The sequence below is a fragment of the Indicator indicator genome, chromosome 13 (genome assembly GCF_027791375.1).
Source record: "Indicator indicator isolate 239-I01 chromosome 13, UM_Iind_1.1, whole genome shotgun sequence".
In the NCBI taxonomy this organism is placed as follows: Eukaryota; Metazoa; Chordata; class Aves; order Piciformes; family Indicatoridae; genus Indicator; species Indicator indicator.
In genome coordinates, this window is record NC_072022.1 from 14,278,449 (window position 1) to 14,304,516 (window position 26,068).

Here is a 26,068-nt window from a genome sequence, read left to right on the forward strand (position 1 = left end):
CTGTGCCAAGGCAGATTCTAGCTCAAGATGTTTCAGTAGTTTTTGATAGAAACCCCTGTTTTTGACTACTGATCCATAGAATAAGCTTGCATATCCTGTTTCAGAGACATCTCAGCTACACTATTGATTGCTGCACACTGCTCTGAATTCTGCTTGTCTCAATAGTTACAGAGAGACTGTACCAAGAGATGTCTGCTGAGCTCACCCCTAGTCTCCAACTGGGTATGCAGAGTCCAGCTAATTCAGGAGAGCTGGAAGTTAGAAAAGAGGGAGGATTGGGAGATGGTTGTTAGAGGAGATGTTGGAGGTTTTCCCATGCAGTTGTATAGAGTTCTGTGCTATAACCTGACATGGGTACTTCCCCATTTATAAACCATAGCTTATTAAACCAAAATGATGTTAAACTTTATGCTAAAAACCTAGTCAGTGCCCCCTTCATTAGAAGAGAGCTCTCTGTTGCTGTATTGTTGCCTCACAGCCCTGACTTCTGTTTTGACATTTGATTCCTGTGGCTGGCCTCTGGTTTTCTTTTATTTTTCCCCTCTTTTGGAATAATTTTGCTGTAATGAGTTCACATACAAGAGCCAAGTGTTGTACAATTCCCAAACAGGACTATACAACCTGTAAATTCTTTGTGCTCCCCTACAGATACGGCTGCTCTCTGTGTGTCCCATTTTTAGTATTGCTGTACGGATCCAGATTTACCCCCTCCAAGCTTCCTGGAGTTAATTTCCAGGGTGTGACCACTGTCTGGTGGAAGGATGTTGCTCTCAGATTAGCTTGTTAACCCCTAGCCTTTTGACCTTTCGTGTCTTATTCTATGGGGTTAGTTAGATTTATTCCTGTACTTTCTCTGTTGGATTTACTGTATTTCACTTGATTTCTAAATAATTATTCATTCTGAATTTATGACCACAAAGAGCTTTTATGGAGTCAGTTAATGGAACTGCTTTACTCACAAGGTACAACCTTCCAGACTTGTACTTGCCCAAGCGTGGCAAGACTATCTTGCCATGTTTAAGTGACTGTAGACCTACTCCCATTCTTTTTGCCCTAAGTCAGTGACTAGATGGGGTTGCTTTGTCCCTGAGGATCAGCTGCCTGTCAAATCCCTTAGTAGATATGTATAAAGATAGCCTGTCAGTTCTGCATATGCTGTTCTATTTTATTTTTTCCTTTTCTATGTGTTTGGTGCTTTCTTCAGTCAGTTACTTGTTATTTGGCATCAGCACACTGCTCAAAGTTTTATAGTACATACAAATAAAAACAGTCTGTGCCCTGAAGCTTTTTTTACATTCTGGAGTCACATGGAAAACAGAGAAATCCAGATGCTGAGGACTTTGGATTCTTTAGTTGCTCTTTAGATAGTTCTGATTTTGCTTTTACCTTCTACACAGGTCTTTTTCTGTGTTGTAAAGAAGTATCCTTGGAGCACAATTCTTGTTTCAGATATGCTGCACTGAATGACTGCCTCTAAGAATATGTTGTGATCTCAGCTGTGAAATAGGTTGTGTTATTCTTCCTCTGTCTGTAGCCAACACAGTTTGGAGCCTCCCTGGGCAAAAGGACACTTGCCAGCCTGACAGTTGGGTATGGTAAATAGTTGCCTTCAGCTTGGCTAATAGGGTCTTTTTTTCCAGAGTGGGAAATAAATTATATCAAGGACCCTACTTTGAAATGGGGCAAGAGGCTTAAGCTTCAGGAAAGGATGAGCAACTCTTGTGTTTCGTATAGTACTATATTCCAGAAAACAAGAGATGCAGTCTGAAAGTAGCTGAACTCTGATGTGATCATTCTGAACTTTTTGCTTGAATCATTCACATTATCAGTATAGAAAGCATCTCATCTCTGTAGGCTGTGTAGGCTCAGATCTCCTGATGTGGGTTATAGGATGCAGTGACACCTCAGCTGCGAAAAATAGGAGTGTGTCTTACTGGTTTTGCGAATAACTTCTGTTAGTCATCTGGCTTCTTGTTCATATGAGGTGGGCCTGTGTGAAGGAGAAGCAGTGAAGCACAAGGCTCTCTCTGTCTTAAGTCCTTAAATTAAGTCCTCTGAGTTGTTAGAAACTATTCTCATTGAGGTCAGTGGCAAAACTTTTCTTTTGTCACTTCAGGTTTAGGCCTAAACTCTGTACCCATTTTGACAGGAGAAATTAGAGAACATAATACTTCATAAATGTCAAGTCTTAAAAGGGGATGAGTTGGGGGGAGGGCTGTATATTGCTTTCCGTTAAGTAATTTTTTTTTCTGCAGGAAGTCACTTTTCTGCAAGGCCAAAGATAAATAGTAAAATTCTAGAAATTTCCTAGGCCCTGCCTTTCAGCTGTCTACTTGTATTCTTTGCAGAGACACTTTGGACTCTCTGCTATATGCAGATTTCCTATAAATTGTAAGTTTGCTCAGTAACTTTTTTTATGCTGCCTTGTAATATAAGGTCACTGTTGAAACTAGTAGCGTATCATTTTAGGCTTGATTCAAGAAGATACTTCCTTTTTTTATAGTGGTGTCTGTCCAGAGAGTGCCATGCCACAGCACTGCAGGCTGGAGAGAAACTCAAGCTTGATAGAAAGCAGTCTGGATTGTTCCATCACAAAATTTTTATATTTGTCCTTGATAAGCTGCACATAATCAAACCTCATGATCTTTCAGGGGAGTAGCTTTTTCCCCTAGGATCTAATGTATGACACCAAAAATACATCTAACTCTTTTTTTGTTATGGGAGAAGTAATTTCACTTTTTTCTTGATGAATTACTTGCCTACATGATCAGATCAGCTCTTCAATTAAAAAAGCCACAGAGAGACTGTTCAGAAATAATTGTTCACTTCCCCCCCGCTTTTATTTCATTTGATGTCACTTTGCTGTCACGTCCCTTTTCCAGTTAATTTTCTGCAGCTTCATTCCTCTATAAGCAGCAAGTCCTTTGGCTGTAAAAATAGAGGAGGAGAAAGGCATCAATGCTTGAATCATTCTATAAAGTCATCTTGATCTTATCTCCAGCCTTTTCCGCCCAAACCCACCAAGCTCTTTACTGAGCTGTGTGCCTATAAATAGAATAGCAGCTCTCATGCAGAGATGGGCAGCTCTGAACCAGAGGCTTGTTTTCTCTGAGCGGTGCCTGCACACCAGAGCTCGCTTCTCACTGGCCTTTCATGTCTGAGTTATGTAGCTCTGAGGTTTTCTATAGATAGCAGCTGGCAAATGACATAAACTGCAACGTAGGGAGGGGCAAGGTGACCTCTGGGATTGTTGCCTTTTGGTCAAAAATAAAAAAAAAAAAGAGGAAAAGGAAAAGAGGGTTCTGTTTAAAAGAGGAATGGAGGAATGCAGGTCTTGTGTAGAGGTGAGTGAGCCCTGCCTAATGTGTGGCACTTGGGAGCTGCAGGAGCCAAGGGAAAGCAGAGGTGGTGTTTTGCTGTGAGTTTCTGTTCTGGTGGGCTGGGCAAGAGTTTGAGCAGCCAGAGAGCTGCTGACCGAACCTGGAGAGTGCGGGGCTCTGACTGACATCAGTTTAAGCATATCTGTGAGAAATCTCTTCCTGCAAGTTGCTGTTTTTTGATGAAACTCCTGGCAGACTTGGTATATTTGGGCTTTGCATCCTGGGAGTCTTCCCCAAGGACTTTTAATTCCTCTTTGATTTTGGTTCAGGGCTTTGCAGAGTTCAGTAGCTACTTTCTCTGTCTCTTTTTTTAATTATATGTGGGTTTGTCCGAGGAATGCAAAAGAACACTCCATGTTTCTGTCTTAATCTGGAAGGCCTCTTGCCACTTTCCCTTTTTTTCCCTGTAGAAAGTGAACTGCAGAAGTGTGTGATTTCTTTTGCATGGTAATTTATACACTGTTCTCTTTGATACTTAGGTGCTGGAGGTTAAAGTAGCTCATCAAAAAGGCTCACATAGATAGAGATATTCTAGTAGGACCCTGCAGAGTTAGGCCGTTCCACATTTTCATTCCACTTGACAGATGGGAGATGGAGACATGCAGAGTGAAAATAGCTTTATTGGGATGTGGTAAAAAGTCAGTGTCTAAATACGAGCCTGAATGCACCTTTCCTAGTTCCAGATGGGTGCCTTCAGCACTGGCCTCGCCTTCAGGGTGGTTTCAGCAAGAGCTGTTGGGTCAGTCTTCGAACTAATTTTTTTCCTTACACTAAAATGTCAGATTAAGATCATAGCTGAGTTTCAGTTTCTTTGCATAGCACCAGCTCTAGTTTAACATCTTATTTCTGGGTATCACTATAGAGTGTTTAACTTTTGGATTGTAAAGCCACTCCCAGACGCTTTATGGCTTCTTCTAGTATATTCCTACTGCTGTGTCCCTGCTATGACTTGTGGAAAACAGATGCCGAGATGTCTTTAGTGACCACTTCAGAGTTGTGAAGAGCTGATGTGAAACATCAGACATTTTTTGATATAAGTGTTTTCATTATCTCTTTTCATTCTGTTGGAAATACCTTCAAGTTTGGTTATTCGAGGTTGAACCAAGCACACTAAGCTGCTGTTTGCTTTAGCACTGGCAGGTATTTCTGCCAGTATGCAGGTAACTTTGAAACACAACACTGTGAGGTTTAAGGTTTGCTAGCCTTGGAGTTGGCCAAGTCTTAGGCCCCAAGGTAGATGATGATTCTTTTGGAGGAGATAGGGGAGCTCTCACCTTTTTCTCTTTCCCAGTGCAGTGGAGAAAGGTATATAATGTCGTCTATGTCTTTCAGTTCTGATGGTATACAGAAGCCTGCTCTTTCCCAGCTGATTTGTGAGTAAAGATGGTACCATGGTGGTCCAGGCCTTATGACTTTTCAGGCCAGCTTGAGGATGGCTCAGTCAAGCAAGAGAGAAGCATTGTCAGTCAGCAATTTTTTTCCAGGTGCTTTTTGAGGAAACTTTGAGCTTGGCAAGGGCCAGTGTGTGTGGAAAGTATTAAAATCTGCAGCTGTTTCAAAAAGGAAAGACCCACATTAGAAACATATATAGCATTTTTAAAGCAGATTTAGTGCCCTGGAAAGGATTTGTAAAATGAACTAAGCCCTGTGGATCATTAAGGGTATTTATTTATTTTGTGCTCTGTAGTAGCCTGGCACTGTACATTTAACATTATGTGTGTGAATTAATAGATCCTCATTGCCAATCTGACTTTGTTCCAAACCTGAGTTACACGGAGACCTCTGGTATGTTAAAGCTATGTCATTTTCCTGGCATGAAGATACAGAATAACCTGTCTTACAAGATTGTTGGACCATTTGTTTCCTGTGTTTTAATTGTGTGTTTATAGTGTTGGGCTCTCTCAGTAAGAAGTAGGTTCCTGGGAGCTGTTTTTGGGGGAGAGAAATAGGTTTCTCCTGGTGTTGAGGCACGACATAGTGCATTTGCAGTTCCTAGGCAATACCTTCAATCAGTAATTTGGGACTGAACTTTTTTTGACTTTTTTGCCTCTTTGACTTTCAAGCTGCAGTTTTGGAGATTATTTTTGTGTAGCTGTTGGTATTCAAAATATGTTTGACAAAGTAGAATGAAGTGTGTGTGGATTAAATACATACCTGCATGTATGTATAGTATGTGGGCAAGCATATGGGGTTGTGTATACTGGTATGTCAATCTAGTTATAAAGCAGTCAAAGGGGGGCAAAAGGCAATGTGCATAGACAGTTTTGGCACTCCAGCCCTGGGAAATGGCAGCCAGCCAGAGAGTACTGAGGCAGGGCCAAGACTATCTGAAGAATACCAAATGCTGAAGTTGGATGTGGCTCCTTCACTCTAGTTTCACTTCTCACCCTGTAGGCCTGCAGCTTGCCAGGTCTGTGCCAGGTAGATGCTAATAATTTCACAAGGCAGAACTGGAGATAGGGGTGGATGTTCTGTGGGGTGTATGTGCTGGTAATGCCGATTAAATGAAAGGCACAATTACCTGCCACTGAAATCTGACCTCAGAGTGTTTAACTGTTATGCTCCCCGAGGCATTGTTAAGCTTTGAAATGCTCATTCAATCTGAAGTTATTTGTCTTTTTTTGGTATCATGATAGTGCTGGAGACAAGGATGAAACCACACCCCAGTGTGGATTATACATTGGACAGTTTAATTTTGTTAAGTTTGCTTGGTTGTGTTGAATGAGTTTGTTAAGCACTTCCAGCAGAGGGCAGTAAGATTCTTGATCTCAAACTCACCATTTTTGGTACTTGTCTATGGTGGCAGAGCATAAAAGATGCCTGAAAGCAAAATGTATGATTCACCCCTCTCCCCTCTTTGTTTTGTAGACAATCATAAAAGAGGGAATGCTGATGAAACAGACCAGCTCCTTCCAGCGCTGGAAGAGACGATATTTTAAGCTGCGAGGACGAACGCTCTACTATGCAAAAACTGCTAAGGTAAGATCTTGGGAACAGATACGAGTCCAAGGGTAGAAAGTCAGCAGTGGAGCTTTGGGGACAGGTGGGTATCTGTGAGAAGGTAGCCTTCAGTAGAGAGAGGAGTATATGCTCTGTAAGCACCTGTCTTCAGGTTTTGTAGCTACTAAAACCTCTCTATGTTTTGCCTCCCATTTGGAGGGAGGAGAGACCAACCCTCACCTCACTTCAACTGCTTTCAGGGAGTTGTAGAGAGAATCATTTTTCCACATTTTTTTTCTCCCTTGGTACATTTTACTAGGGAATGGGCCCTAAATCAAGCTGAAAAAGGAGAGAGAAAATATGAACAAAAAGTGGCAATGAAGGAGGCAGGCAAGGCTAAAATTTTTCAAATCGGAGCTGTCATGCATCTGTTTTAGTACATTGGTAGTCAACTAGATACAAGTCTGTCTCCTTTCACAAGAATAAAGCCTACAATTATTATTATTTTATAATCCCTTAATAAAAATAAAGTCATCATGTTCACTAACTGAAGAATCATAGAATCATTTCAGTTGGAAAAGACCTCTGAGATCATAGAGTCCAACCATCCCCCTAGCACTGCCATGGCCATTAAACCATGTCTTGAAATGCCATGTCCACATGTTTCTTCAACACTTCTAGGAACGGTGACTCCACCACCTTTCCTGGGCAGCCTGTTCCAATGCCTGACCACCCTTTTAGTAAAAGGATATTCCTAATGTCCAACCTAAACCTTTTCTGGCACAATTTCAGACCATTTCCTCTCGTTCTATCACTTGATAGGCAAGACAGGCAAGCACAAGCTCCAGACTATGGAACTAGGCTAGTGAGTCCTTTATGTTGTTGGTGCTGGATCTTTCCTTCAGATGATGAAAGGCTGTGACGGAGTGTGCCAGGCAGGTGCATAGGCAGGTTCCTTTGAGTCTGCTGCTGTGCATTGGATTCAATAATAATACATTGGAGTTTTGATTTTTTTCTTTCCAGTCCATTATTTTTGATGAAGTGGATCTGACAGATGCCAGTGTGGCAGAATCCAGCACTAAGAATGTCAACAACAGCTTCACGGTAGGATTTGTTGCATTGTTTTACACTCTCCTTGCATCTTTCCCCCACAGCACTTCTCTTTTGCAGTTAAAAAACATTTGAACAATCTTCACAAGCTCTTTCACTAAAAACCAAAAGGAAAAAAAAACCTTACTTTTCCCTTACAACATTATAACTGCTTTCAACGTACATGGGAAACACCTTGAGTTACTATGTATAGTGCTAAAACTGCATTCAGGGGTTTTGTGATCTGTAAACTAGGAGGGTTTGATAGAGTCCATTTATACAGTGAGACAGAAAATTTTGTTCTGCTGAGAGAGTTAGGGATGATGTTGATGTTTATTCTGGAGATCTTGCTAAAGGAATTTAGTTTTCCCTTCATGTAAACTTCTTTCTCTGCCTTTATTTATATGTGGCTGTATGTGTGTTTATATATGTATGCCATATATAGTGGCAAAGCAAAAGGAGAAACAAAAGAAGTTGCGTAGAAACAGCTGTGGAATTGGTTTAGGACACTTGTAAAATGTGGAGTATGTGTGAAATATTTGCAGTCTGGAAATGTGGTGGTGTCTCCAGGCTCAGTAATTGGGACATGAAAATAATTGTATTTCTGAGGTGCAGATGTTCTGCAGGCTCCGTTTTGGGGGAAATGCCTGGTGTGCAAAGGAAAGCCATTAACAATGGCCATGGAGAGTGAGTGTCAAACAGCAGTCTGAGCTTTGGGGTTGGCAAATAGCAGTAACCTCCATGCAGCCTCGAGCTCAAGAGGGAGGAGAGATGAGAGTGTGGAGAAAGGAGGCAGTGTTGATCTAAGGCGGGGTGAAAGGAAGAGAAATCCAGGTGGAGGGAGGAAGCAGATCCTGTAGGATAGTGGCCTGCAGGTGGTGACCAAGACTGAGCAGTGTGCCTTGTGCTGCAGCAGTAGTGACCCACTGCTTTAAACATCTAGCAAAGGATTTTTCTCTTAGGTGGCTGTAGCTTTGTGCTTTGCTGTCCTTGGGCAAAGCAGCTATGGCACCCACCCTATGCCCCGATGAACCCCCAACACTTTCTCTAAGTTTGAGGACGCTTTTTGCGTCCATAAGCAGACAAGTAGAAGGCACGCCTGGGCCTGCTGGTAAATATTGACACCAAGTGTCTGTGTGCCCAGGGAGAAGGATTCTGCCATGATTTCAATAGGGTTTACATTTTCAGGACTGTGAATTTATTTACCTGTTAATAAGCATTTTTTCCTGGGTCATGCTTCAGTTTCCCTATGCATGTATATATATATTTCTCTAAATACAGACTGGTTTTTCAGGTAAATAAATGTACTGCTGCATTTTTGCTTATTATTACAGTTGGGAGAGATCTAATCTCCATCAGGGCCACTATGTGTAGGAACAGGAGGAAATGGTGTTTACTCTCTCAGATTGGCCCACCTGGGTCCAACAGTGAAGACTTACTTCTGTAACTATGGTATCAGGCTCTGCCAGTCCCTGCCTTCCCTAGGGCATAAAACGTATAGGATTACTTTGACACTCAAGTAGCAGATAACGTTTTGCACTGTCTGCAGATGATTGTTCTATCATGGGGCTCAGGTAAACTTCAAGAAAAACATCTCTCCTCGTGGCTTACACAGGGGTTTGACTTTGGTTTCCTATGAGCTATAAAAACACTTGGACTAGGCAACCTTCTGATTTTCTTACTGCTGTGTGATCTGCCACATTGCTGCCACCAGTGCTTTGCATTCCTTGCAGTCTTGCAATTTTCTCTTGGTTTTCTTTGAAAGCACTCTTGTTTCCCCCTCTGTATCTCCCCTGTTCAGTTCCTTTCTAAAATTCAGACTTCTTTGATGCATTTTTTCCCTGTTTTAGATCAGCAGGAGTCACTTTTGAGTTGTCATCTTACATTGAAAGCACCCAACATTTGTCATTGTATGGCAGAGACAATTATTCTGGAGTTTTAGGTGTTATGATTTTGTTTCTGTACTTTCTTCAGTGGGGTCCAGTAGTTTGGATTTACAAGGGAGTGTTTTCTTTCTGAGGAAACACATTCTCTATCCATCTATCTGTACTGCTTAGTGTATAGATTCTGCAGGTCATGTTGCATGAATTACACTCCTGAGGTACTAACAAAAGAGGTGGGAAACACAAACACTAGATAAAACACTTAAAGGAGCAATGTGGATCCAGAGCAAAGAGAGTGACCAGTGAAAGGAGAAACTGGCAGTGAGGAGCCCAGGGAGGCAGCAGCACGAGAAGAGAAAACCAGAGCACAGAGCCAACAAAGGTTATGTTGCATAAGTAGAGGAATAAGATTAAAAAGTATAGCTGCCAGTAAACCTTTTACATAGGCTGTTATGTCTGACCACTGATTTGTTTGATGTCATCAGGCAGGAGAACAAGAAAAGTCAGTATGAAGAGCCAGACCTCTTCCTACCAAAAGACTGTAATACAGGTTCCACTCTTGTTTGCTTAGTCAGCCTCATGTAAATTTCTTCAGTAACTGTATTCTGTTTGCAGTGGGGACAGTGTTCAGGACTGCTGCCCAGAGCTGATGGATATGTGACTACAGAATGCCCTAGGAGCATGTCACTATGGGCATCCTTGAGCTTAAAATGTTGTACAGCTTCATCCCCTGAGAGGGGTAAGGAAAAGCTTTATGCTTGGCTATTGTTTCTTTAGATCATGCAGTGCGGCTGCAGAGGTATTTAGCAGGAAGCCTCTGGAAACAATTCATATAGCAGCTCTGTACCAGGGCTCTCTTCTCTCAGGAAGACTGTAGATGTAATACTTGGGGATTCTGTCATGTCTCTGCCATCTCCGTCCTTTCAAGTCATCTGTCTACAAGGTAGATTCTCTTGGAATGTCTGGTCTGTAAGTGACTGGTTCTCTCACCAGTGGATTTTCCTAGAGCTGCAGTCTTTCACAAGGCCTTAGAAAGGATCTGCTGTGGCACAAACTTATGATAACCGTGTCTTGGTACTTGAGACCCATTCATTTCAAAGAGAGTGATCAACTTTAGCCTGGATTCTTGCCATCAGTGCATGCCTACATTTGTACTCTTTATGAAACAGAGATCAGCAGTACTGGATGGGTGACGTCAAAGCCTGACCCTGACTTCTGAGCAGAGCTTTCCCAGCCATACTGTCAAAACTTCTTATGATTTCTGAAAAGCAGATGATTTGGGATCACACTAGGTGCATTGGGTCATCCCAGTGAGGCTTCAGCTGTTTCCATTAACAGTTTTTTCATGGACAGTGCAGTTTTGGAGTCACTTGATTCTTTGATGTGCCTGCCTAATGCTTTAGCCTGCATTTGCTTTAGGAGCATTAAAGCAAAACAGGTGATGAGGATGAATTCGGTACTTCAAACCTGGAATAATTTTTTCTCATGGTCATGCCAGGAAGCTTATGCTTTGGAAATACTCTCAAAATGACTACTTTGCCTGTATGGTGGACCTGAACCATCCAGCATGCCCACTCTCCCCTACAGAACCTATAAGGTTTGGAGGGCTACCGATTGCTCTGTTGTCTTTTGCTCAGGGTAACGCTTTGCCACCACAGTTAACCCCTCAAAAATCTTTGAAAGTACTTTGGATCATCTTCTTAGGTCCATTCTTGTAAATGTTTGTGTTTTGAACAAATTCTTACTCTTCAAGTTGGTGTGTTGCCTGAAAATCTGCTCTTTTCTGGAAGATGGCAACTGAATTAGTCTATAAAAACCGCCTGTCATCAATGGGAGGGGGCCTTGGAAGGACATTGGATCTTTCTGGGTACATAATTTGTGTTTCACTATGACTCTCACATGGAGTTTTCATAAATGTTTTCCAGTTATTGCCAGCAAATGGTGGTGTGGACTTCTGCCCTCATTTTCTTAACATCAGTTACAACATTCACTTCCCATCCTACTTCACTCAGAGCTTTGGGATCCCATAGGAGAAAGCTCCTTTCTATTGAAAGAGAGGAGTGTAATTTAATTTCTACTTTCTGAGGCTTTAGTAAAAGTGAAGCTGGGTCAGAGCATGCTGTTGAGCACTAGGAGCCATGCTGTCAATCCCTCCTCCCTAGTTAAGACTCTTTGCTGGAAGAGGTGGAGCCTGAGCTCCTGAGCTCCTATAAACCCTTTTCTGTTGGGAAGTACCTCTCAGCTCAGCCACAGACAGGAAGCAGCATATTATTACAGTCATAGCCTGCCTCTCCACTTCTCTGCCGTCAGAAGGAAACTTAGCCCAGCTCCTCCTTAAGCAGACAGCTAATCAGCTTCTGGCAAGTAGAACACAGCTCAAAAAGACTGACCTATTAGTTGCATATCAAGCAATCTGTAGGCTTTTTTTCTGAGGGAGCAGGCTGCTGTCGGCACTAGTTTAGAGGAAGATTGAACAGGAAAGGTAAGAGCAGGAGTCTGAGTTTTCTGGACTGAGCACTGAGAAACATGGCACCTGTGCCTGCTTAAAAGATAGCAGGAGCTCAGATTCTTTGGAGTAAGTTTGCTACAAACTCTTACTGTTGAAGCGTTCTCTCGTGTGAATTTATGTAGATGAGTTCTTCAGAATCAGGGTGAAGGAAAATACGCTTGCAGTGCTGTTGGAAATGCTGCACCCATCAGTTCAGAAATACTGTTTATTAACTGATGATTCACCCTGACCAATGTCACAGGAGATAGGAAGTATTGAGATTAGACTACTACTTCCTTCAGAGCACTTGCATGGCTGGAGGCAACAGTGGCTGAAGTAGGTTGAGGAACAGGGAATTGCTCGTGCTGATGAATGAGAGCATGCTGTCATCTCAGAGACGCAGTATGGATGTCGTTCTCCAGCTCTACTGAAGCCTGAGGTGTGCTATATATTTTTTTTTTATTACAGCCTTCTTACTTACTACTGACTTTATTCAGCAGCAAAGATGCCAGGTTCTGTCTTGTGAAGTCTTGCGTAATTGTCTGATCTCCTTCGGACTATGTGTTTTTGTTGTATTGTCCTAGGGCTTAGTGATTCTGTGTATAAATACTGTAAATCTTCATAAAATAACCTTTTCTAAAAACAGAGGGCAAAGTACTTGAGTTTTAACAGGAGATGAAAGTCCCGAGGGTGCTTCCTGATGGGGAGAGTATGTTGTTGATGTCTCCAAATTTGTTTCACAGTGAAGTGAAAGTTGAAAGTGCCTTTGCCTCTTCTGTGATTTTGTGTCAAATTGAAATACTTGTATCAATGCTTTTGAGTGAAAATATATCCTTTATAAGAGAAGGTAATGAAGTCATCTCTGAAGAGTTTAGCTTTCAAAGAGTAAATAGAGAGGTTAAGCTACATGCCAGGCAGAAACTGCTGCTGCTATCTAGCACAGGAGCTGTGTGCCTGTAAGGCACTGTTGGAATAAGAGGAACCCAGATCAGAGGTTGTTTGTGCTGGTTTGAAATATAAGCTTCGAGAGAGAGCATGTGACGTATTTTTATGAGAAGGAAGCATATAAGAACTTTTGTTACAAGCTGTTTGCAGAAAGTCAGACTTGAACTTCGAGCTTGAGCTGATAGGGATCAGAGAAATCAGCATGGTTTGACACTTGCGCAGATTCCCCAAACCGTCCTGTGTGGCCTCAGCTCATCAAAAAATGGGGAGTCACTGGGCTTTCTTGCACAGGGGGAGATCTTCCTCTCCTGCTTCCTCAGCACAAGGGTGAGAAACCTAGAGGGAAGACAGCATCCCTCAAAAGCGGGCAAAATGACTTCCTAATCTGGGAACATAGTTACACAGGGGAGTCACCAAGTGTCCTGTTTCTGCACTTTGCTCCTTTGCACACATTTATGGATTGCCTTGTTAAGGTTTGGAGAAGGGAATGCTTAGAAAAGAGGGAATCAAGAATGGATAGTTCTTCCCCCTTCCTTTTTAAACTTTTCTTAGAGTGCATGTCACAAAGTTGGCTTTGCTGGGAGTTATTGTCTCTCCCACATCCATGTGTGTCCACGTTCAGGAATTGTATACTCTCTGCTAGTACTCCTACTCTGTTTATATCGTCAGTTGTCAGAATTTCCTTTATAAGCAAGTGAAAATATGAGGAGAAATATGAATTGCCATGTCCAGAATCACTCTTCTGTTTTTTGCCACACACCCCCCCCCTTCATTAAGTGCAGTTTGGTCCCCATTTCCTGTCAGAAGCACTGCAGTTTCAAAATACTTTGCTATTTTAGTAGTTTGTAATCCAGACTTCAGTGCAATCTTTTTTCTGCCTGAGAAAAGGCCCTTGGTAAACAGACCATTCTGAGTCACTATTAGTCAGTCAAAATAGTAATTTAGAATCCTTTTGTATCAAGAATTTTTAGGGCTCTCAATCTAGTCTCTTACAGGAGCTGGTCATTAGTCTGCTGCAACAAAAGACAGAGAAAAAACATCAAAGAGAGGATAGACATGGAAGAAGAGTTAGAGAATCTGGAAGAAGTTGCTGTGGGTGGAGGGATCTGGCAGTTGGTACTGTATGTTACAGAATGGCCCCAAAATATGCTAGGAGGTCTGGAGAAAAATGAAGCTGCTGTAGAGGAAGAGGTCAGACCAAGCTGTGTGAGTTTTGCTGTGAGATGGGATAGATAGAGAGCTGGCAAGCAAGGGTGGCTGTTTGTGAAGACCTTTTGTTTCCCTAGAGGGAAGTTTACTGCTTTGAAATTACAGTCTGTTGTTGCCCTTGTGCCTGAACACTAGGAGCTTTTGTGTGATAATCTCTGCTCTCTGTATTCTTCATGCTGTGTTGGTGTTTTATCTACCTTCCTGAGCATGGTGCAGGTTTCAGCCTCTCCTCCCCTTTCCCAGTGAGGATGCAAAGACAGAGCAACCTATGGTCAACAGGAGGTCATTTGAAAATATGATGGGTTTAGTTTTATTTGGTAGCTGCTCTAGAAGAAAAAGGCTTTTTATGCACATCTTTACTTGAGGTCATTTTGATGTATATGGAGAGGTTTGCTAATAATATTCACAGAAATTAGGTGTTCTTCCCACTTGTGCTTGTGATGGCTTTGCTGTTGTGGTGCATGAAACAGGACTGGTGTTTGCCTGGTGACCCAGTGTGGAAAGCTACTGAGTTCATCAGCCTGATGAAAGCTATTTGTTTCCTTTTGTTCTAGGTACCAATCTCTTTTCAAGGCAGCTGAGGTTAGGGGACTGTGAGGAGCTGTTACTAACAATAAGCTGTCAGTAACAGGTTATTTTTCCTACTGTGTACAAGGACTTTCGTTGCTTGAACCTCTGATTTATTAGCTGCTAGCCTTGATGTGTATGAGCCCACTGAGACAGCAGCTCTATCACTGGGGAACATTGACCTGCCCCTATGTTCTTGATCGTTTTGCTTCTGTTTGAGTGAGTAGGAAGGTTTCTCTGAAATATGGTACACTTTCTGAACAGTGTAGTGCTGCTGGGGAACTCTTTTCCTGGCAGGACTGTGTCCTTTGAAAAACAGATGAAGAAGGGATGCATCTGCATCACGAAGTGAAGGGCAAGTGGATAACAGAGCTGTGCATCCCTGCGGATTCCCATTTGGTGTTGCTCCATCCGTGTATATCTCTAGGAATTAACAGGCATGAATTACAAGGATTGTCTGCATTTCTTACTTGCCAACAGTGGCAGAGACCTTCTTGCATATTCTTAAGTTTTGCCGTCTCTCAAGTGCTTGCAAAAGTCCTAAAGTCCAATTCTTTTCTACTCTCCTCTTACCGATTGCCAAGATGAGGAACGTGCCTTGTTTAGGAACGGAGTTTCCAGAAGCATGTAGGAATGTGACCCTGGTATGAGAGATGATAGTTTTCCCAGGGAATGTTCTGTCTCATCTACTTTACTGCTGCAGCATCAGGGAAGAGGGACTGGGAGAAAGCACAGATGGAGGGGCAGCATGAATTGAACTTGATCTGCAGGCACAGTGCAGTGGCGGTAAGTGCTGGTGCCAGTGCTCAGAGAAGATACCAGAATCACACAGAAACACAGAGTATTAGGGGTTGGAAGGGACCTGGAAAGATCATCTAGTCCAATCCCCTGCCAGAGTAGTGCACTAGTCATGTGCAACCCACTGGCAGACAAGGCACATACTGCAAGGTGAATGAATCTAATGATGTAAAAGTGGTCCTAAAGAGACCACACCATGTGCAGCACCTATTTTTCTATGGGAATGAGCTGTCCTGGATTTTACAAACTGAAAATTAAGGTAAAATAACCGTGTGAAAATTGAGGGTAGAATGCCTGGTATAAGGCAACCAAAGATTTGGGCACTTAGAGCTTTGAAGAAAATCCTGTTACTGCTATTTGGGGGGGGAAAAAAAGTGTTGGGGAAAAGGCAGAATTTGGCACAGCTGTAAGAACCTTATCTGTTTCTTTTATTTGATAAAAATGAGAGTTTCCATAGGTGGAAGATGGTCACTTTAGCAGGAAATAAGGATCTTGCACTATAAAAACAAATACAAAACTTGTGCATTCCTCCAGTGTCATATGAAAAACTTCTTTATTCTTTCCCTTCCAGGGTAGTGTCTAGGTTTTGAGGAAGGAGGATTGGTGCAGTTCTTGAGAGCTCTAGCTGACCTCTGTGGTGAATTGGTTAGCAAAACTGGGTGAAAGCTGAATTGCACATGTGAAGAGGGGTGTTTTCTGTGGAGGAAGGCAAGCCCAGGTGCCCTGTGAGTCTAAGCATTGATTCTCATATTTTTTTTCTCTCCCAGGCTATAGAGGCCTACTAAAATCATGACAACTTGCTGTGCGAGGCTTTGCTGCCCTTAACTCCAGATTGTTTCAGAAGCTGACATCAATGAGATTGTGAACATAAAGGACTGGTTCAAGTCTGAAATTCATACTTGCCTTTTCCTTCCTTCACCCTTTTCACAGTCATCTTTTTCGTTTTCTGTATTTGCTGAGGGAGTAGCTTTGCTATATCCACATTTAGTCCATTTTGCCATGAGTTCAGCAGTGGAGTTTGAAACAGAGTGACCTTACTGGTTTGTGAATCTTGCTGATGAGCATAGACAAGGTGTTTTAACTTATATCAGAGTTCATTTAGCTAGCACTTTTGCTGGGACAGGAGCTGAAGTGGGTAAAATGGCTAGGTCCTCATTATAATCTCACCCAGTTTTCCTTCCTGAGCATTTGGGTTCATGGGACACAAAAGCTTACTTCTCTCTACAAAAGCAGACATAGCAGTTAGCTACAGATGGTGGATGTTTTCCCTGCCATATGTCATCAAGCTGAAGCTTTTGCCTGCATCAGCATTGTTCTTGCAGTTATTTTTTTTCCTAGTTGCAGTTCCTAGATCTTTTGAACTCCAGAAATTCCTGCTGTCCCTATACCTAAGTCATCAATTGTTTGGAGTAATCCAGGATCTCTTTGGAGGATTTATGGCTAGCACCTTTGAACATAAGACTGTATTTGAACAGGATGTGAGCAAAAGGAAGCAGTCAGAATGAACAGGTGTTCTCTTACACCCAGTTTTGGCCATTCTTGAGAAACATCTCACATCAGAGAAACTATATTTAGCCAAGCTGTGTGTGTCATGTCCCCCATGTCTCTTCAGCACAGCATTTCTTCTGCCAGCTCCATGATTTGGCCACTCTAATTTTAACTGATTTTACCATCTTTTGTGGTCTCTTAGCTAATGAGATCTACCCTGATACCAAACAGTTCCAATGCCTGTTCTGCCAGACTGTTACATCTTTGCTGAGAGATTTCTGGGCAGTCAGAAAATACTGAAAGAGGAAGTGAGCAGAGATGGTACAGTTGTGTTTGATAGCAGCAAGACCAGAGAATGAAGTTTAGGCTCCAGCTGTTTGGTGAAGGAAGCTTGCTCAGTACAGTGAAACACTAAAGCGTGAAGTATAGCAGATTGCTATTTAAAATTTGATCTAATGTAAAAAGTCTTTTTGGACTGCCTTTCTAATTCAATTATTCACAGCTGTTTGTTGGGGAAGGACATCCAGGGACATCCAGTCCATTTTTAGAATGCAAAATGAGAAATTTTCTTTCATTGGCTCTGTTGTTTGCCAGCTAGCCTGATTTGGAATGTCAGTAAAGTAGTGTTAGTTTTGGACAAGGAGGTGTGGGTCAACATGAGAGGTGGGGGTTAACAGCTGATAAGAGGGCATGTGCTGTATGAAGAAGAGATAGAGGAGACGGAGCTAATATTTGGAGGTGCCAGGGGAGAATCAATTTGTGCACAAGACAGCCAGTGAAAGCATGTTTTTTTTCAGATTGGAGATTTTAGATTTTGAGTGAGCAAGCCTGAAAATTCTCCAATAGACTTGAGGTGACTCATCTGCATAGAGGGCACATAACTGTCTGCAGAGAGGTGACCTGGTGAGTAATTGTCACCATAATTCCTGCAGAAGGTATTGCTAGGATCTCATGCACAGTGAGGAGTTTGTAAACTAAGCTATGTCCTGTTTTGAAATGTTTTTAAGTCTTTCTGCCGTTCCCATCCATATGGCTTTTAAGGATTGGTTAGAGGCATTGGCAGGTTTTTGTCCCCATGACTGTTCTGGAGCTGCTTTGCTGGTCACTGCTAGATCTCAATAAAGTCACCATATAGTAAGTTCTGGACACATAGGTACCTGGGCATCCAGTTTCTGCTAAGGAGTGAAATCTAAAGAACCACACTGCAAGGCTCAATAGCATTTAGGATCAAGAAATTTGTGTTAGTTTTTTGTATTCCCTTTTTAGGAAGAACAAGCACTTCAATTTACATAACTGCTCATATCTAGATAAAATTCTGAGCTGGTTCAAATATATTTAGAATATTTAGAGTGAATATTTAGAGTTCTGCCAATCCCCAAACAGGCCAAAAATCTATGAGTTTATAAATGAATCTTTAAACTTTCTATTGTGTTTTTTTTAACTCCTTGCAAGGCAGCCCCCATCCTAACTCCAAAGCAGTCAGATTATTGTTTTTGTGCTCTCTGTTCACATGTGAGAACAAGAGGTCACTGGATGACATTACTGCTTTGTAAATTTAGAACAAATAAAAGGAAACGCTACTTCACCTAGTGCGTCGTCATCCTGTGGAATTTACCGTTCCAGGATGTTAGTCAAAGCTGTAGCCGGAACATAAAAAATAGCTGGACCATGCTCCATTCTGGCCACCTTTGCCAGCAGGGATACCCAAGCCTTGTGCTCCAGAGCATTGGCACATGGCAGCTGAAGCTGAGCAAGCACCACGGGCTCTCTGGCTGGGAAAGGACAGCTCTTCAGAGAGAAGATTGCTGTGGCCTCTGTTGGAGATGACAAGAATGATGGGGGGGGAGGGGTTTGCTTGTTTGTTTGTTTGTTTGTTTTTATGTGAGATGTTAGCTTGATCATCGGTCTCATTTAGAGAATGCAGTGTATGTAATAGTGTATGTAATAGCCTATCTCCCTCTGTTAGTATCCTTCCAACAGGTGGATATCTGAAGTTGCAATTACTGGCTCAAGTAGATGGAAGTAAATATGGTAGGATAAGTGTTTTTCTTTCCCTGGGAGTGAGAGCATGCTGCTGTTCATCTCAGTTCTGCCCTGACATGCCTGTTGCACACCAGCCTGCACAGGTCCACGACCCCTGGCTGCCAGTAGCGCAGGGAGCGCAGGAATGTCTGTGGCTCACAAGGTGCTCGTGTTTGCTGTTGTGTGCCTGGGGCTGGATGAAAGCTGAGGACTGTTGAACCACTCTTTGAAGAAAGTGTCCCTATTAATGTGTTTCTGGATTCCTAATTAACCTCATTAAAATGTTTAACACCACTGCATGTTAATCAGAAAACCAGGGTCGTATGGTTTCTTAATTTCTCCAAAGAATTGTTACACTGGTTACATTAAAATCTTACCTGTCCTTCACAATGAAGCCTGAATTGTCCCTCTTTGTCCTCCTTTGAATAGGAGTGAGGTGTTAAGATTATATTCTTTTATTTCCTGTCTCTGAGGATACCACCAAATCCCAATGAAAATGTTGCTTTAGAACTGCCTAACAGGCAGTGCCCTTCATAAATTTCTCTTGCACAAAGTTGTATTTTATTTGCGGTTTTGTAGTTACACAACAGACCCTTTATTCTAATTCTGTGAGTCGTTGTCTGGATGATTCAAATATGGAAAATCTTCTTGATCTCTTTGTTTGTCCTCTTCTATTATAAACTTTTAACTTTGTTCTTTGAACAGAGGACTGTTCAGCACTGAATGTGGGGATTTTTATGGTGATGCAGTAGGTGACTTAAGAAGGAATTACTGATTTTCCATATTGGACAGTCTCTTCAGTGATCCAGGAAGTTATTAGCCTCAGAAATTATTCTTATCAAAGGATTGTCTGCATTTCTGTATATTATGCCAATATTTTAGATTTTGTATTTTCCAAGGTGATTTCAAAATACAGCAATGTACTTTGCATTTACCTCTTTATTTTTTTTAAAAAGCAAAAAGTAAGGAAAACGACAGCACTGAAGTGTAGTGTTCTGAAACAGGGTCAAGATGATAATTCATTAATTTTACCAACTGTTTTAAAATTTGTTTAAAGGAAAAGTCAGGGAAGAGGGAAGTTCTTCAAAGTTTTACTTCTAGAAAATTGTAAACATTTATTTCTGTTTGCTTACAATTGATACAGATCAAGTAATTTTGTCCAAGACAGAATGCTGCATAACAAAATTTGTTTCTAATAGGAATGACCTAATCCAAATCTTGCCAACACTTCAATACTATTCTAATTTAAGAAGTCAGTTTGATGGAGATCAGAACAGAGGTGTACACAAAGAGACATTGTAAGATAACTACAGCTTGGGAAGAAAGACTTTTATCTTAATAAGAATAAATGTTGATTCATAGTCTAGTCTGGACCCCAGCTGAATGGACAGCCCTGTGAACAGGGAGGTTTTGTTTCTTTCTGCTGCCACCGTCTGACGAAAGGAGAGAGCATTGGTGGTAGGCTACATAGAGACCTGTCTGCCTTTGTGGGCAGAGGGTAGCTTTAGCCACCATGCATGTTTTATACTGGCTGGTTAAAACACTGTACTGTTTATTTAACACGGGGCAATTAATGCATGGGAGTTAGCCCAGGGTAGTGACACACTGGGGACAGTATTTTTAGAGGAAGGTAAGCTCACTGCTACCTCAAGCTACTGGTGGAACATTTGTTGGAATATCTTTTATATGATAAATGTAGAACAAACTTTCAGGAAACATGAGGGTTCAAAATGCAGTGCTTTCTCTTCTAGATTGCTTGTTTTGTTTGATTTCTCTCCTCTTCCCTCTAAACAGATTTTCTAGTATGATGTTGCAGAGTATGTTATCTAATTCATTAATAGCTGGAAACTTATATATTTGTGGCAGTTTAGGCTGGGTGCCTCCTGTTACTGCCACGTAAGTTACACCTCCAGTGTCCTGAGTGTCCAACCCAATAAGGTGGACACAGGAAACGGCGTATTTCTACCCATAAATCCTGCGCCATATAAATCCATCTGCAAAGTCACTCTCTCCCTCTTTCTCCCCTCTCTGCTAATGTGGGAGATGCTCTCTTATCGGGTAACGGTGGGGGAGTATCTCAAGGCCTCTTAGGCCTGTCTAGGCCTAATGCCAGGAGGAGAAAGGGGGGGCAGTCCCAGACCTGGCCAGCCTGAGACTAGCCTAGAAGTAGGGGGGGGAAGAAAGAGCCCTGGGGGTTTGGGTAGATCCTCAGGTCAGGAGAAGGGAAGAGTTGGGAAGCCTTTGGGTGTTATGTAAGGGACTCTGTATACTTTGGGATATTCTTGTCGCTATGCTTTGTAGTTTTTTGTAGTTTCACCAATCGCTTTTCCATTTAAACTTTCCATCACTCTCCAGTCCGTTTGTGTGAGTATCATTCTTTTGTCCCTCTCAGGGCAAGAGAGGATCTGTCTGGCCTCAAACCAGCACAATATTATACTGCTAACAAGGCTTTAGTACCACTGCAAGTTTTAAAAGTCATTAAGTACTTAAAACTTATGCAAGATCTGCACATGTAATATGTTAACTCCTACTGCTCTGTGCTTCACTTATGCTGTTATTTGGATATGAGCTATTGCTTTGCTCGGCATTGGGAATGACAGCTAAAATCTCTGTGGTTCTGTACATTCTTTAAGGAATTAAGCTGTCTTTTAGTGGAAGAGAAAATAGCTTCTGTTTTATTGTGCAACTCATTGCCTCTGCAAACAGCTCCAGTGAACTATGCTAGTGATGGTGTGTTGCCTTGCTGTCTCTCACAGTCGTGCCCAGAATGCACTCTGTTTATTTTTTCTCACTCTTCAGATTATCACTCCATGTCGGAAGCTCATCCTTTGTGCTGATAACAGAAAAGAGATGGAAGATTGGATTGCAGCACTGAAGACTGTGCAAAACCGTGAACATTTTGAGGTAATAGGAACATGTGTTCTTTTGCACTCTGTGCCTCATCTCCTAAATAACAGTTCATTTTGATATTGGAATCAACCTCAGAAGTTATTTTTATTGACTGCAATAAGTATAGTGTTGGGCCCTCTGTAAAAACTATCCAATCACTGGAATGATTCTCCAAAGAGTGCTTGTGGCTTTATTTGCTCTCCCTTGGTAATTTAGAGAGTACTTTGCAGTGCATGGGTAGGTTATGAAACAGTTAACTTCCCAGTCCTAACTCGTGTCTTGCCTGCTTGGTATTCTGCCTACTTCAGTGCATCTGGGGCTGTACTTAGACCAGCGCAGTCATCAATAGAAACTGTTTTGTGTTTTCGTCACTCTGATGCTTGTCTCCTGTTGTCTCCTCACTTATGCTGGCACAAGCATTCCTCTGCCACTCAATAAACCAGATTGGGGAACTGATCTTGCTGAAAACTTAATCCAATAGAAAATAGGAAGACAAGAATCGTCTTTGCAGCAGATAAATTCTCCAGTTCATTTCCCTACATAGCCTTGCAGAGATACAAGAATGGGATGTAGGACAGGAGCAGGAATGAAGTTGTGGCATCTTCTTCAAGTAGTCTCTTTTGGCTTAAAGACATTTTTGAGTTACATCTAGCATATAAACTGCATCTGGCCTACTCTTCCCTAGTTAAAATGCTTTGTTTCTGCCTTTCCTGACTGCTAGGTACAAGTCTTTGTTTTAAGAAGAAAAAAAATTTGTCTTGGTATTACTTTGTTGTAATACGTATATTTTATTAGTCTACCCAATACAGCATGGATCATTTCTCAGGGATGCATAACTGGTACGCCTGCTCACACGCTCGGCCCACCTACTGCAATGTGTGTCGGGAGGCATTGTCTGGAGTCACATCGCATGGGCTGTCGTGTGAAGGTGAGCCTGTTGTCTTGTCTGCTGTTCTGGGAGCAACTTTACTGCTCAGTGCCATGCTCCAGAGATGATGTAAGAGGAGTGTTGTTAACAGTCTACAAAGAGATGCAGAAAAGCACTGCAGAGTAAACTTCAGAGATCTATAGGCTCTGTGTGAGTCTGGAAGTTTTTTCTGGACCTGATCCTAAAACCCTTCGCTACTGAATCCCTTTGGCTTCACAGAGAATTTTCCTGCAGAAGTCAAGATAACGATCTTGGCATTTTGTAAATGGTAATCATAGAATCATAGAATTGATAGGTGCTGCGATGGAGAGACGGGATGAGGCCTGATGCAAGCCAAGTGTCAATTTATTGTACAAAACTTTTTCTTTATATAGGTTAACATAACATCAGAAGGCAGCTTGTAATTGGTCATTGGTATGTCCATACTACAGTTGTAAATTCATGATTGGTTACAGAGAGAAAGTATCACACGAACGCATATATTTTTCAGAAGGCTTAAGCATACGTCAGGCAAGAGATAAAAGGATTCCATAATTCTGCATCTTTGATGTTACAACTTTTACTGAGTTCCTGTTATCAGGACCCTGCATAACTCCCTAGGTCACAGTGACTACTGGGAGTCAACCTATCTATGTTTTCCTTTCTAGCTGCACTCTGTTCCCAGGGTTTGCTGCCCATCAGGGTTAAACCATCTCCTTCTATCAGTAAGACAGTGTCTGGGGTTCAGGTCCCTAAATAATTCCTTCAGTTAGGGTTGGAAGGGACCTCAAGGATCCTCTAGTTCCAAACTCCTTGCCATGGGCAGGGATGATGTTTTTATGCTGGTTTTAGTGTTGGACCTAATAGTACTAAAACTGATTTTTTAGTTTTATTTTTTCCCCCACATACCCAAGTACGGCCATCCTTTAATAAAATCATGCCTCTGAAGGGAACAGGCATGTACGTCTGATGTATCAGATAGAATGTGCATGAGAATTGTCCTGTTCATAAGAACAATCATATTTTAAGAACATCCCTGTTAAGTGTTTGAATGCCAGAAGGTTATTTCTTTTTTTAGCTTTGGCATAGGCAACAGGCCTGGCTGCACACAACTTATACTTCTAGTGTGAATGAGGTTACACCCACACTGTGTAAAAGGGTGCAGGAGTGTATGAGTATGTAAATCATGGCAATTTCACAAGGTGATAGCTAAGCTTTGTACAAGCACTAGCACAAGTGACATGGCGAAAATTAATAGCTCATCTTAGTACACTAAGAGCTGAAAATTTTGGTGGTGCTAACAAAGGTAGTGTGTACCTTCACTTTCTTCTGGAGCCAAATACGGTCACTCATGAAAGCTTTTGTACAGACTGCCACACTGCACATTCTGAAACAAGGTGAATATATTCTTCTCTTCCTCTCTAGTGTGCAAGTTTAAAGCCCACAAGCGGTGTGCTGTGCGGGCAACCAATAATTGCAAGTGGACAACTCTGGCCTCTATTGGGAAGGATATCATTGAGGATGAAGACGGGGTAGGTGTCAAGATTAACTCTTTTAAACTTATTTTGCTGTGGAAACACTAGTACGTGCTCTTCAGTTTTCTTCGCTGTACAAATAGCAGATTCTGCCTTTATCTGTTAGGGATGTGGGAAAGGCCTTTAAGGTCAGAGCAGGAGATTCTGTGTGGAAAAGTCCAACCAGGGTAGCAAGGACTCCTTAATAGGGACTGGAGGAGGCATGGGGAGCCTGATCTGAGCTTTGGCAAAAGAAAGATGAGTGAGTGGTTGGAACAGTACTTTGCATATGGCATGCGTAATGCAAGTCACTGTTGCCTGCGTCGAGTCACCAGGTCTGTTTGTGCTTGAATGTGATGTAAAATGCCAAGAGATGTTCTCTGAAAATGGCCTTTGCTGTCCTTAAACAGTCCTTATTCAGATTTGCCTCTCTGTGTGGCTCACTGCCAGAGCGCATCCTGCACCCTTGAGTTGCACTCTGCGAAGTCCATAATGCTTCCTGCCTTCTGTACCACTTGTAGATCTCAATGCCACATCAGTGGCTGGAAGGAAACCTGCCTGTGAGTGCCAAATGCACTGTATGTGATAAGACCTGTGGCAGTGTCCTACGTCTACAAGACTGGCGCTGCCTTTGGTGCAAAGCCATGGTAAGTTGAATAATTGTGATCATTTCGGTAAGGGGTAGTCTTTGATCAGCTATTGGGTTGTGTTCTTTTAATGACACTTACTTAGAATGAAATCTCTAACTCTGCTGTCAGTATTTACCATGATGGACTTTATTGTTCTTTCCCCAGATGATATACAGCCTGCAAAAGATAGAAATTTGAATTGGTTCTCACGAGTATCACTGTGGTACATAAGACTGTGAATAAGTATCTGGCTCCTCTGCAAGCTCATTCTCTTTTGATAGTGAGCTTTCATAGAAGAATCTAGTTGCAATGAATGTGACAGGGAAGGTGCTGGGTTTTAAGGAGGTACTATTTGTGGTTTCCAGAAGTTGAAAAGGTTCAACAAAAAAGGACAATAAAGAATACTGAACTATTTTAATAATAGCAGTTTCCTTTCCCATTGCAATAGGGTATTTTTGCCTAACCACTGCAGTGGTGCAGATCTTGCTGTATTTTCAGTTGTCTGTAATATCACTAAGAGATGTATCACAAAATACATGTTTATAATGTGTGAACTGAAGGCTCAAACCCTAAGCAGCTCCTTTATCTTGCCATATTTGTGCACCAGAAGTAACTGAAATGCCCAACTCTACTTTGTATTTTCTTTTTGGGTAGCTTTATGAATCTATTCTTCTCTTAACCTCTCAGTTCACTCTTATCTTTGAGTTTGTATTTTACTTTCTTGTTTTCTTGAATTCCCAGCTTTTTCTTCTATTGCTACTTGTGATCTCTCAACTGAGGCTAGGATTTTGAAGGCTCTTAAAGCTATAGAATCTGTTGTCTGGTCCTGTCAGCACTCAAAGTGCTAGTCCCATACAATGGCAGCAAAAGTACATATTAATGGAATAGAGAATAATTAGTAGAATATTATAATTAGATAATTCTTAAAATAACTTTACTGACATTTCCCTGGATTCCTCCCCCCCTCTTCCTTTCTTACTCTTCCTTTATAGCCTCTTCTTTGGTAGCTTTATGAGTTATACCCCAGCACCCATAAGAGTCTGAATGATTTATGGTTTTTTGGTGGTGTTTTCAGGTACACACAGCCTGTAAAGAGTTGTTGCCAAACAAGTGCCCTCTTGGGCTGTGCAAAGTGTCTGTCATTCCTCCTACTGCTCTTAACAGCATTGATTCAGATGGTAAGTAACACTAGTAAGTAGTGCCTTCTTTCTCTTCCTCTTGAGTAATGGTCCCCTCAGCTAACACTGTTAGTGCCAGGCTCTGCCAACTGAAAATTCTGCTTTTGATGTTGCTGAAATTCCAAACTGGAAGACATTGTTC

The 26,068-nt window shown here is 41.9% G+C and overlaps 1 protein-coding gene across 1 annotated transcript in view; it reads left to right on the forward strand.

Annotated features, from left to right (window-relative positions):
* Positions 1 to 7,373: 7,373 nt before the first annotated feature.
* Positions 7,374 to 26,068, forward strand: part of DGKD (diacylglycerol kinase delta) — a 39,717-nt gene continuing 21,022 nt past the window's right edge. The window contains exons 1-6 of the mRNA XM_054386216.1: positions 7,374 to 7,424; positions 21,609 to 21,713; positions 22,494 to 22,626; positions 24,031 to 24,137; positions 24,641 to 24,766; positions 25,824 to 25,926. Coding sequence (XP_054242191.1) covers positions 21,660 to 21,713; positions 22,494 to 22,626; positions 24,031 to 24,137; positions 24,641 to 24,766; positions 25,824 to 25,926 — 523 coding nt within the window. The 5' untranslated portion in view covers positions 7,374 to 7,424; positions 21,609 to 21,659. The remainder of the gene's footprint in view (positions 7,425 to 21,608; positions 21,714 to 22,493; positions 22,627 to 24,030; positions 24,138 to 24,640; positions 24,767 to 25,823; positions 25,927 to 26,068) is intronic.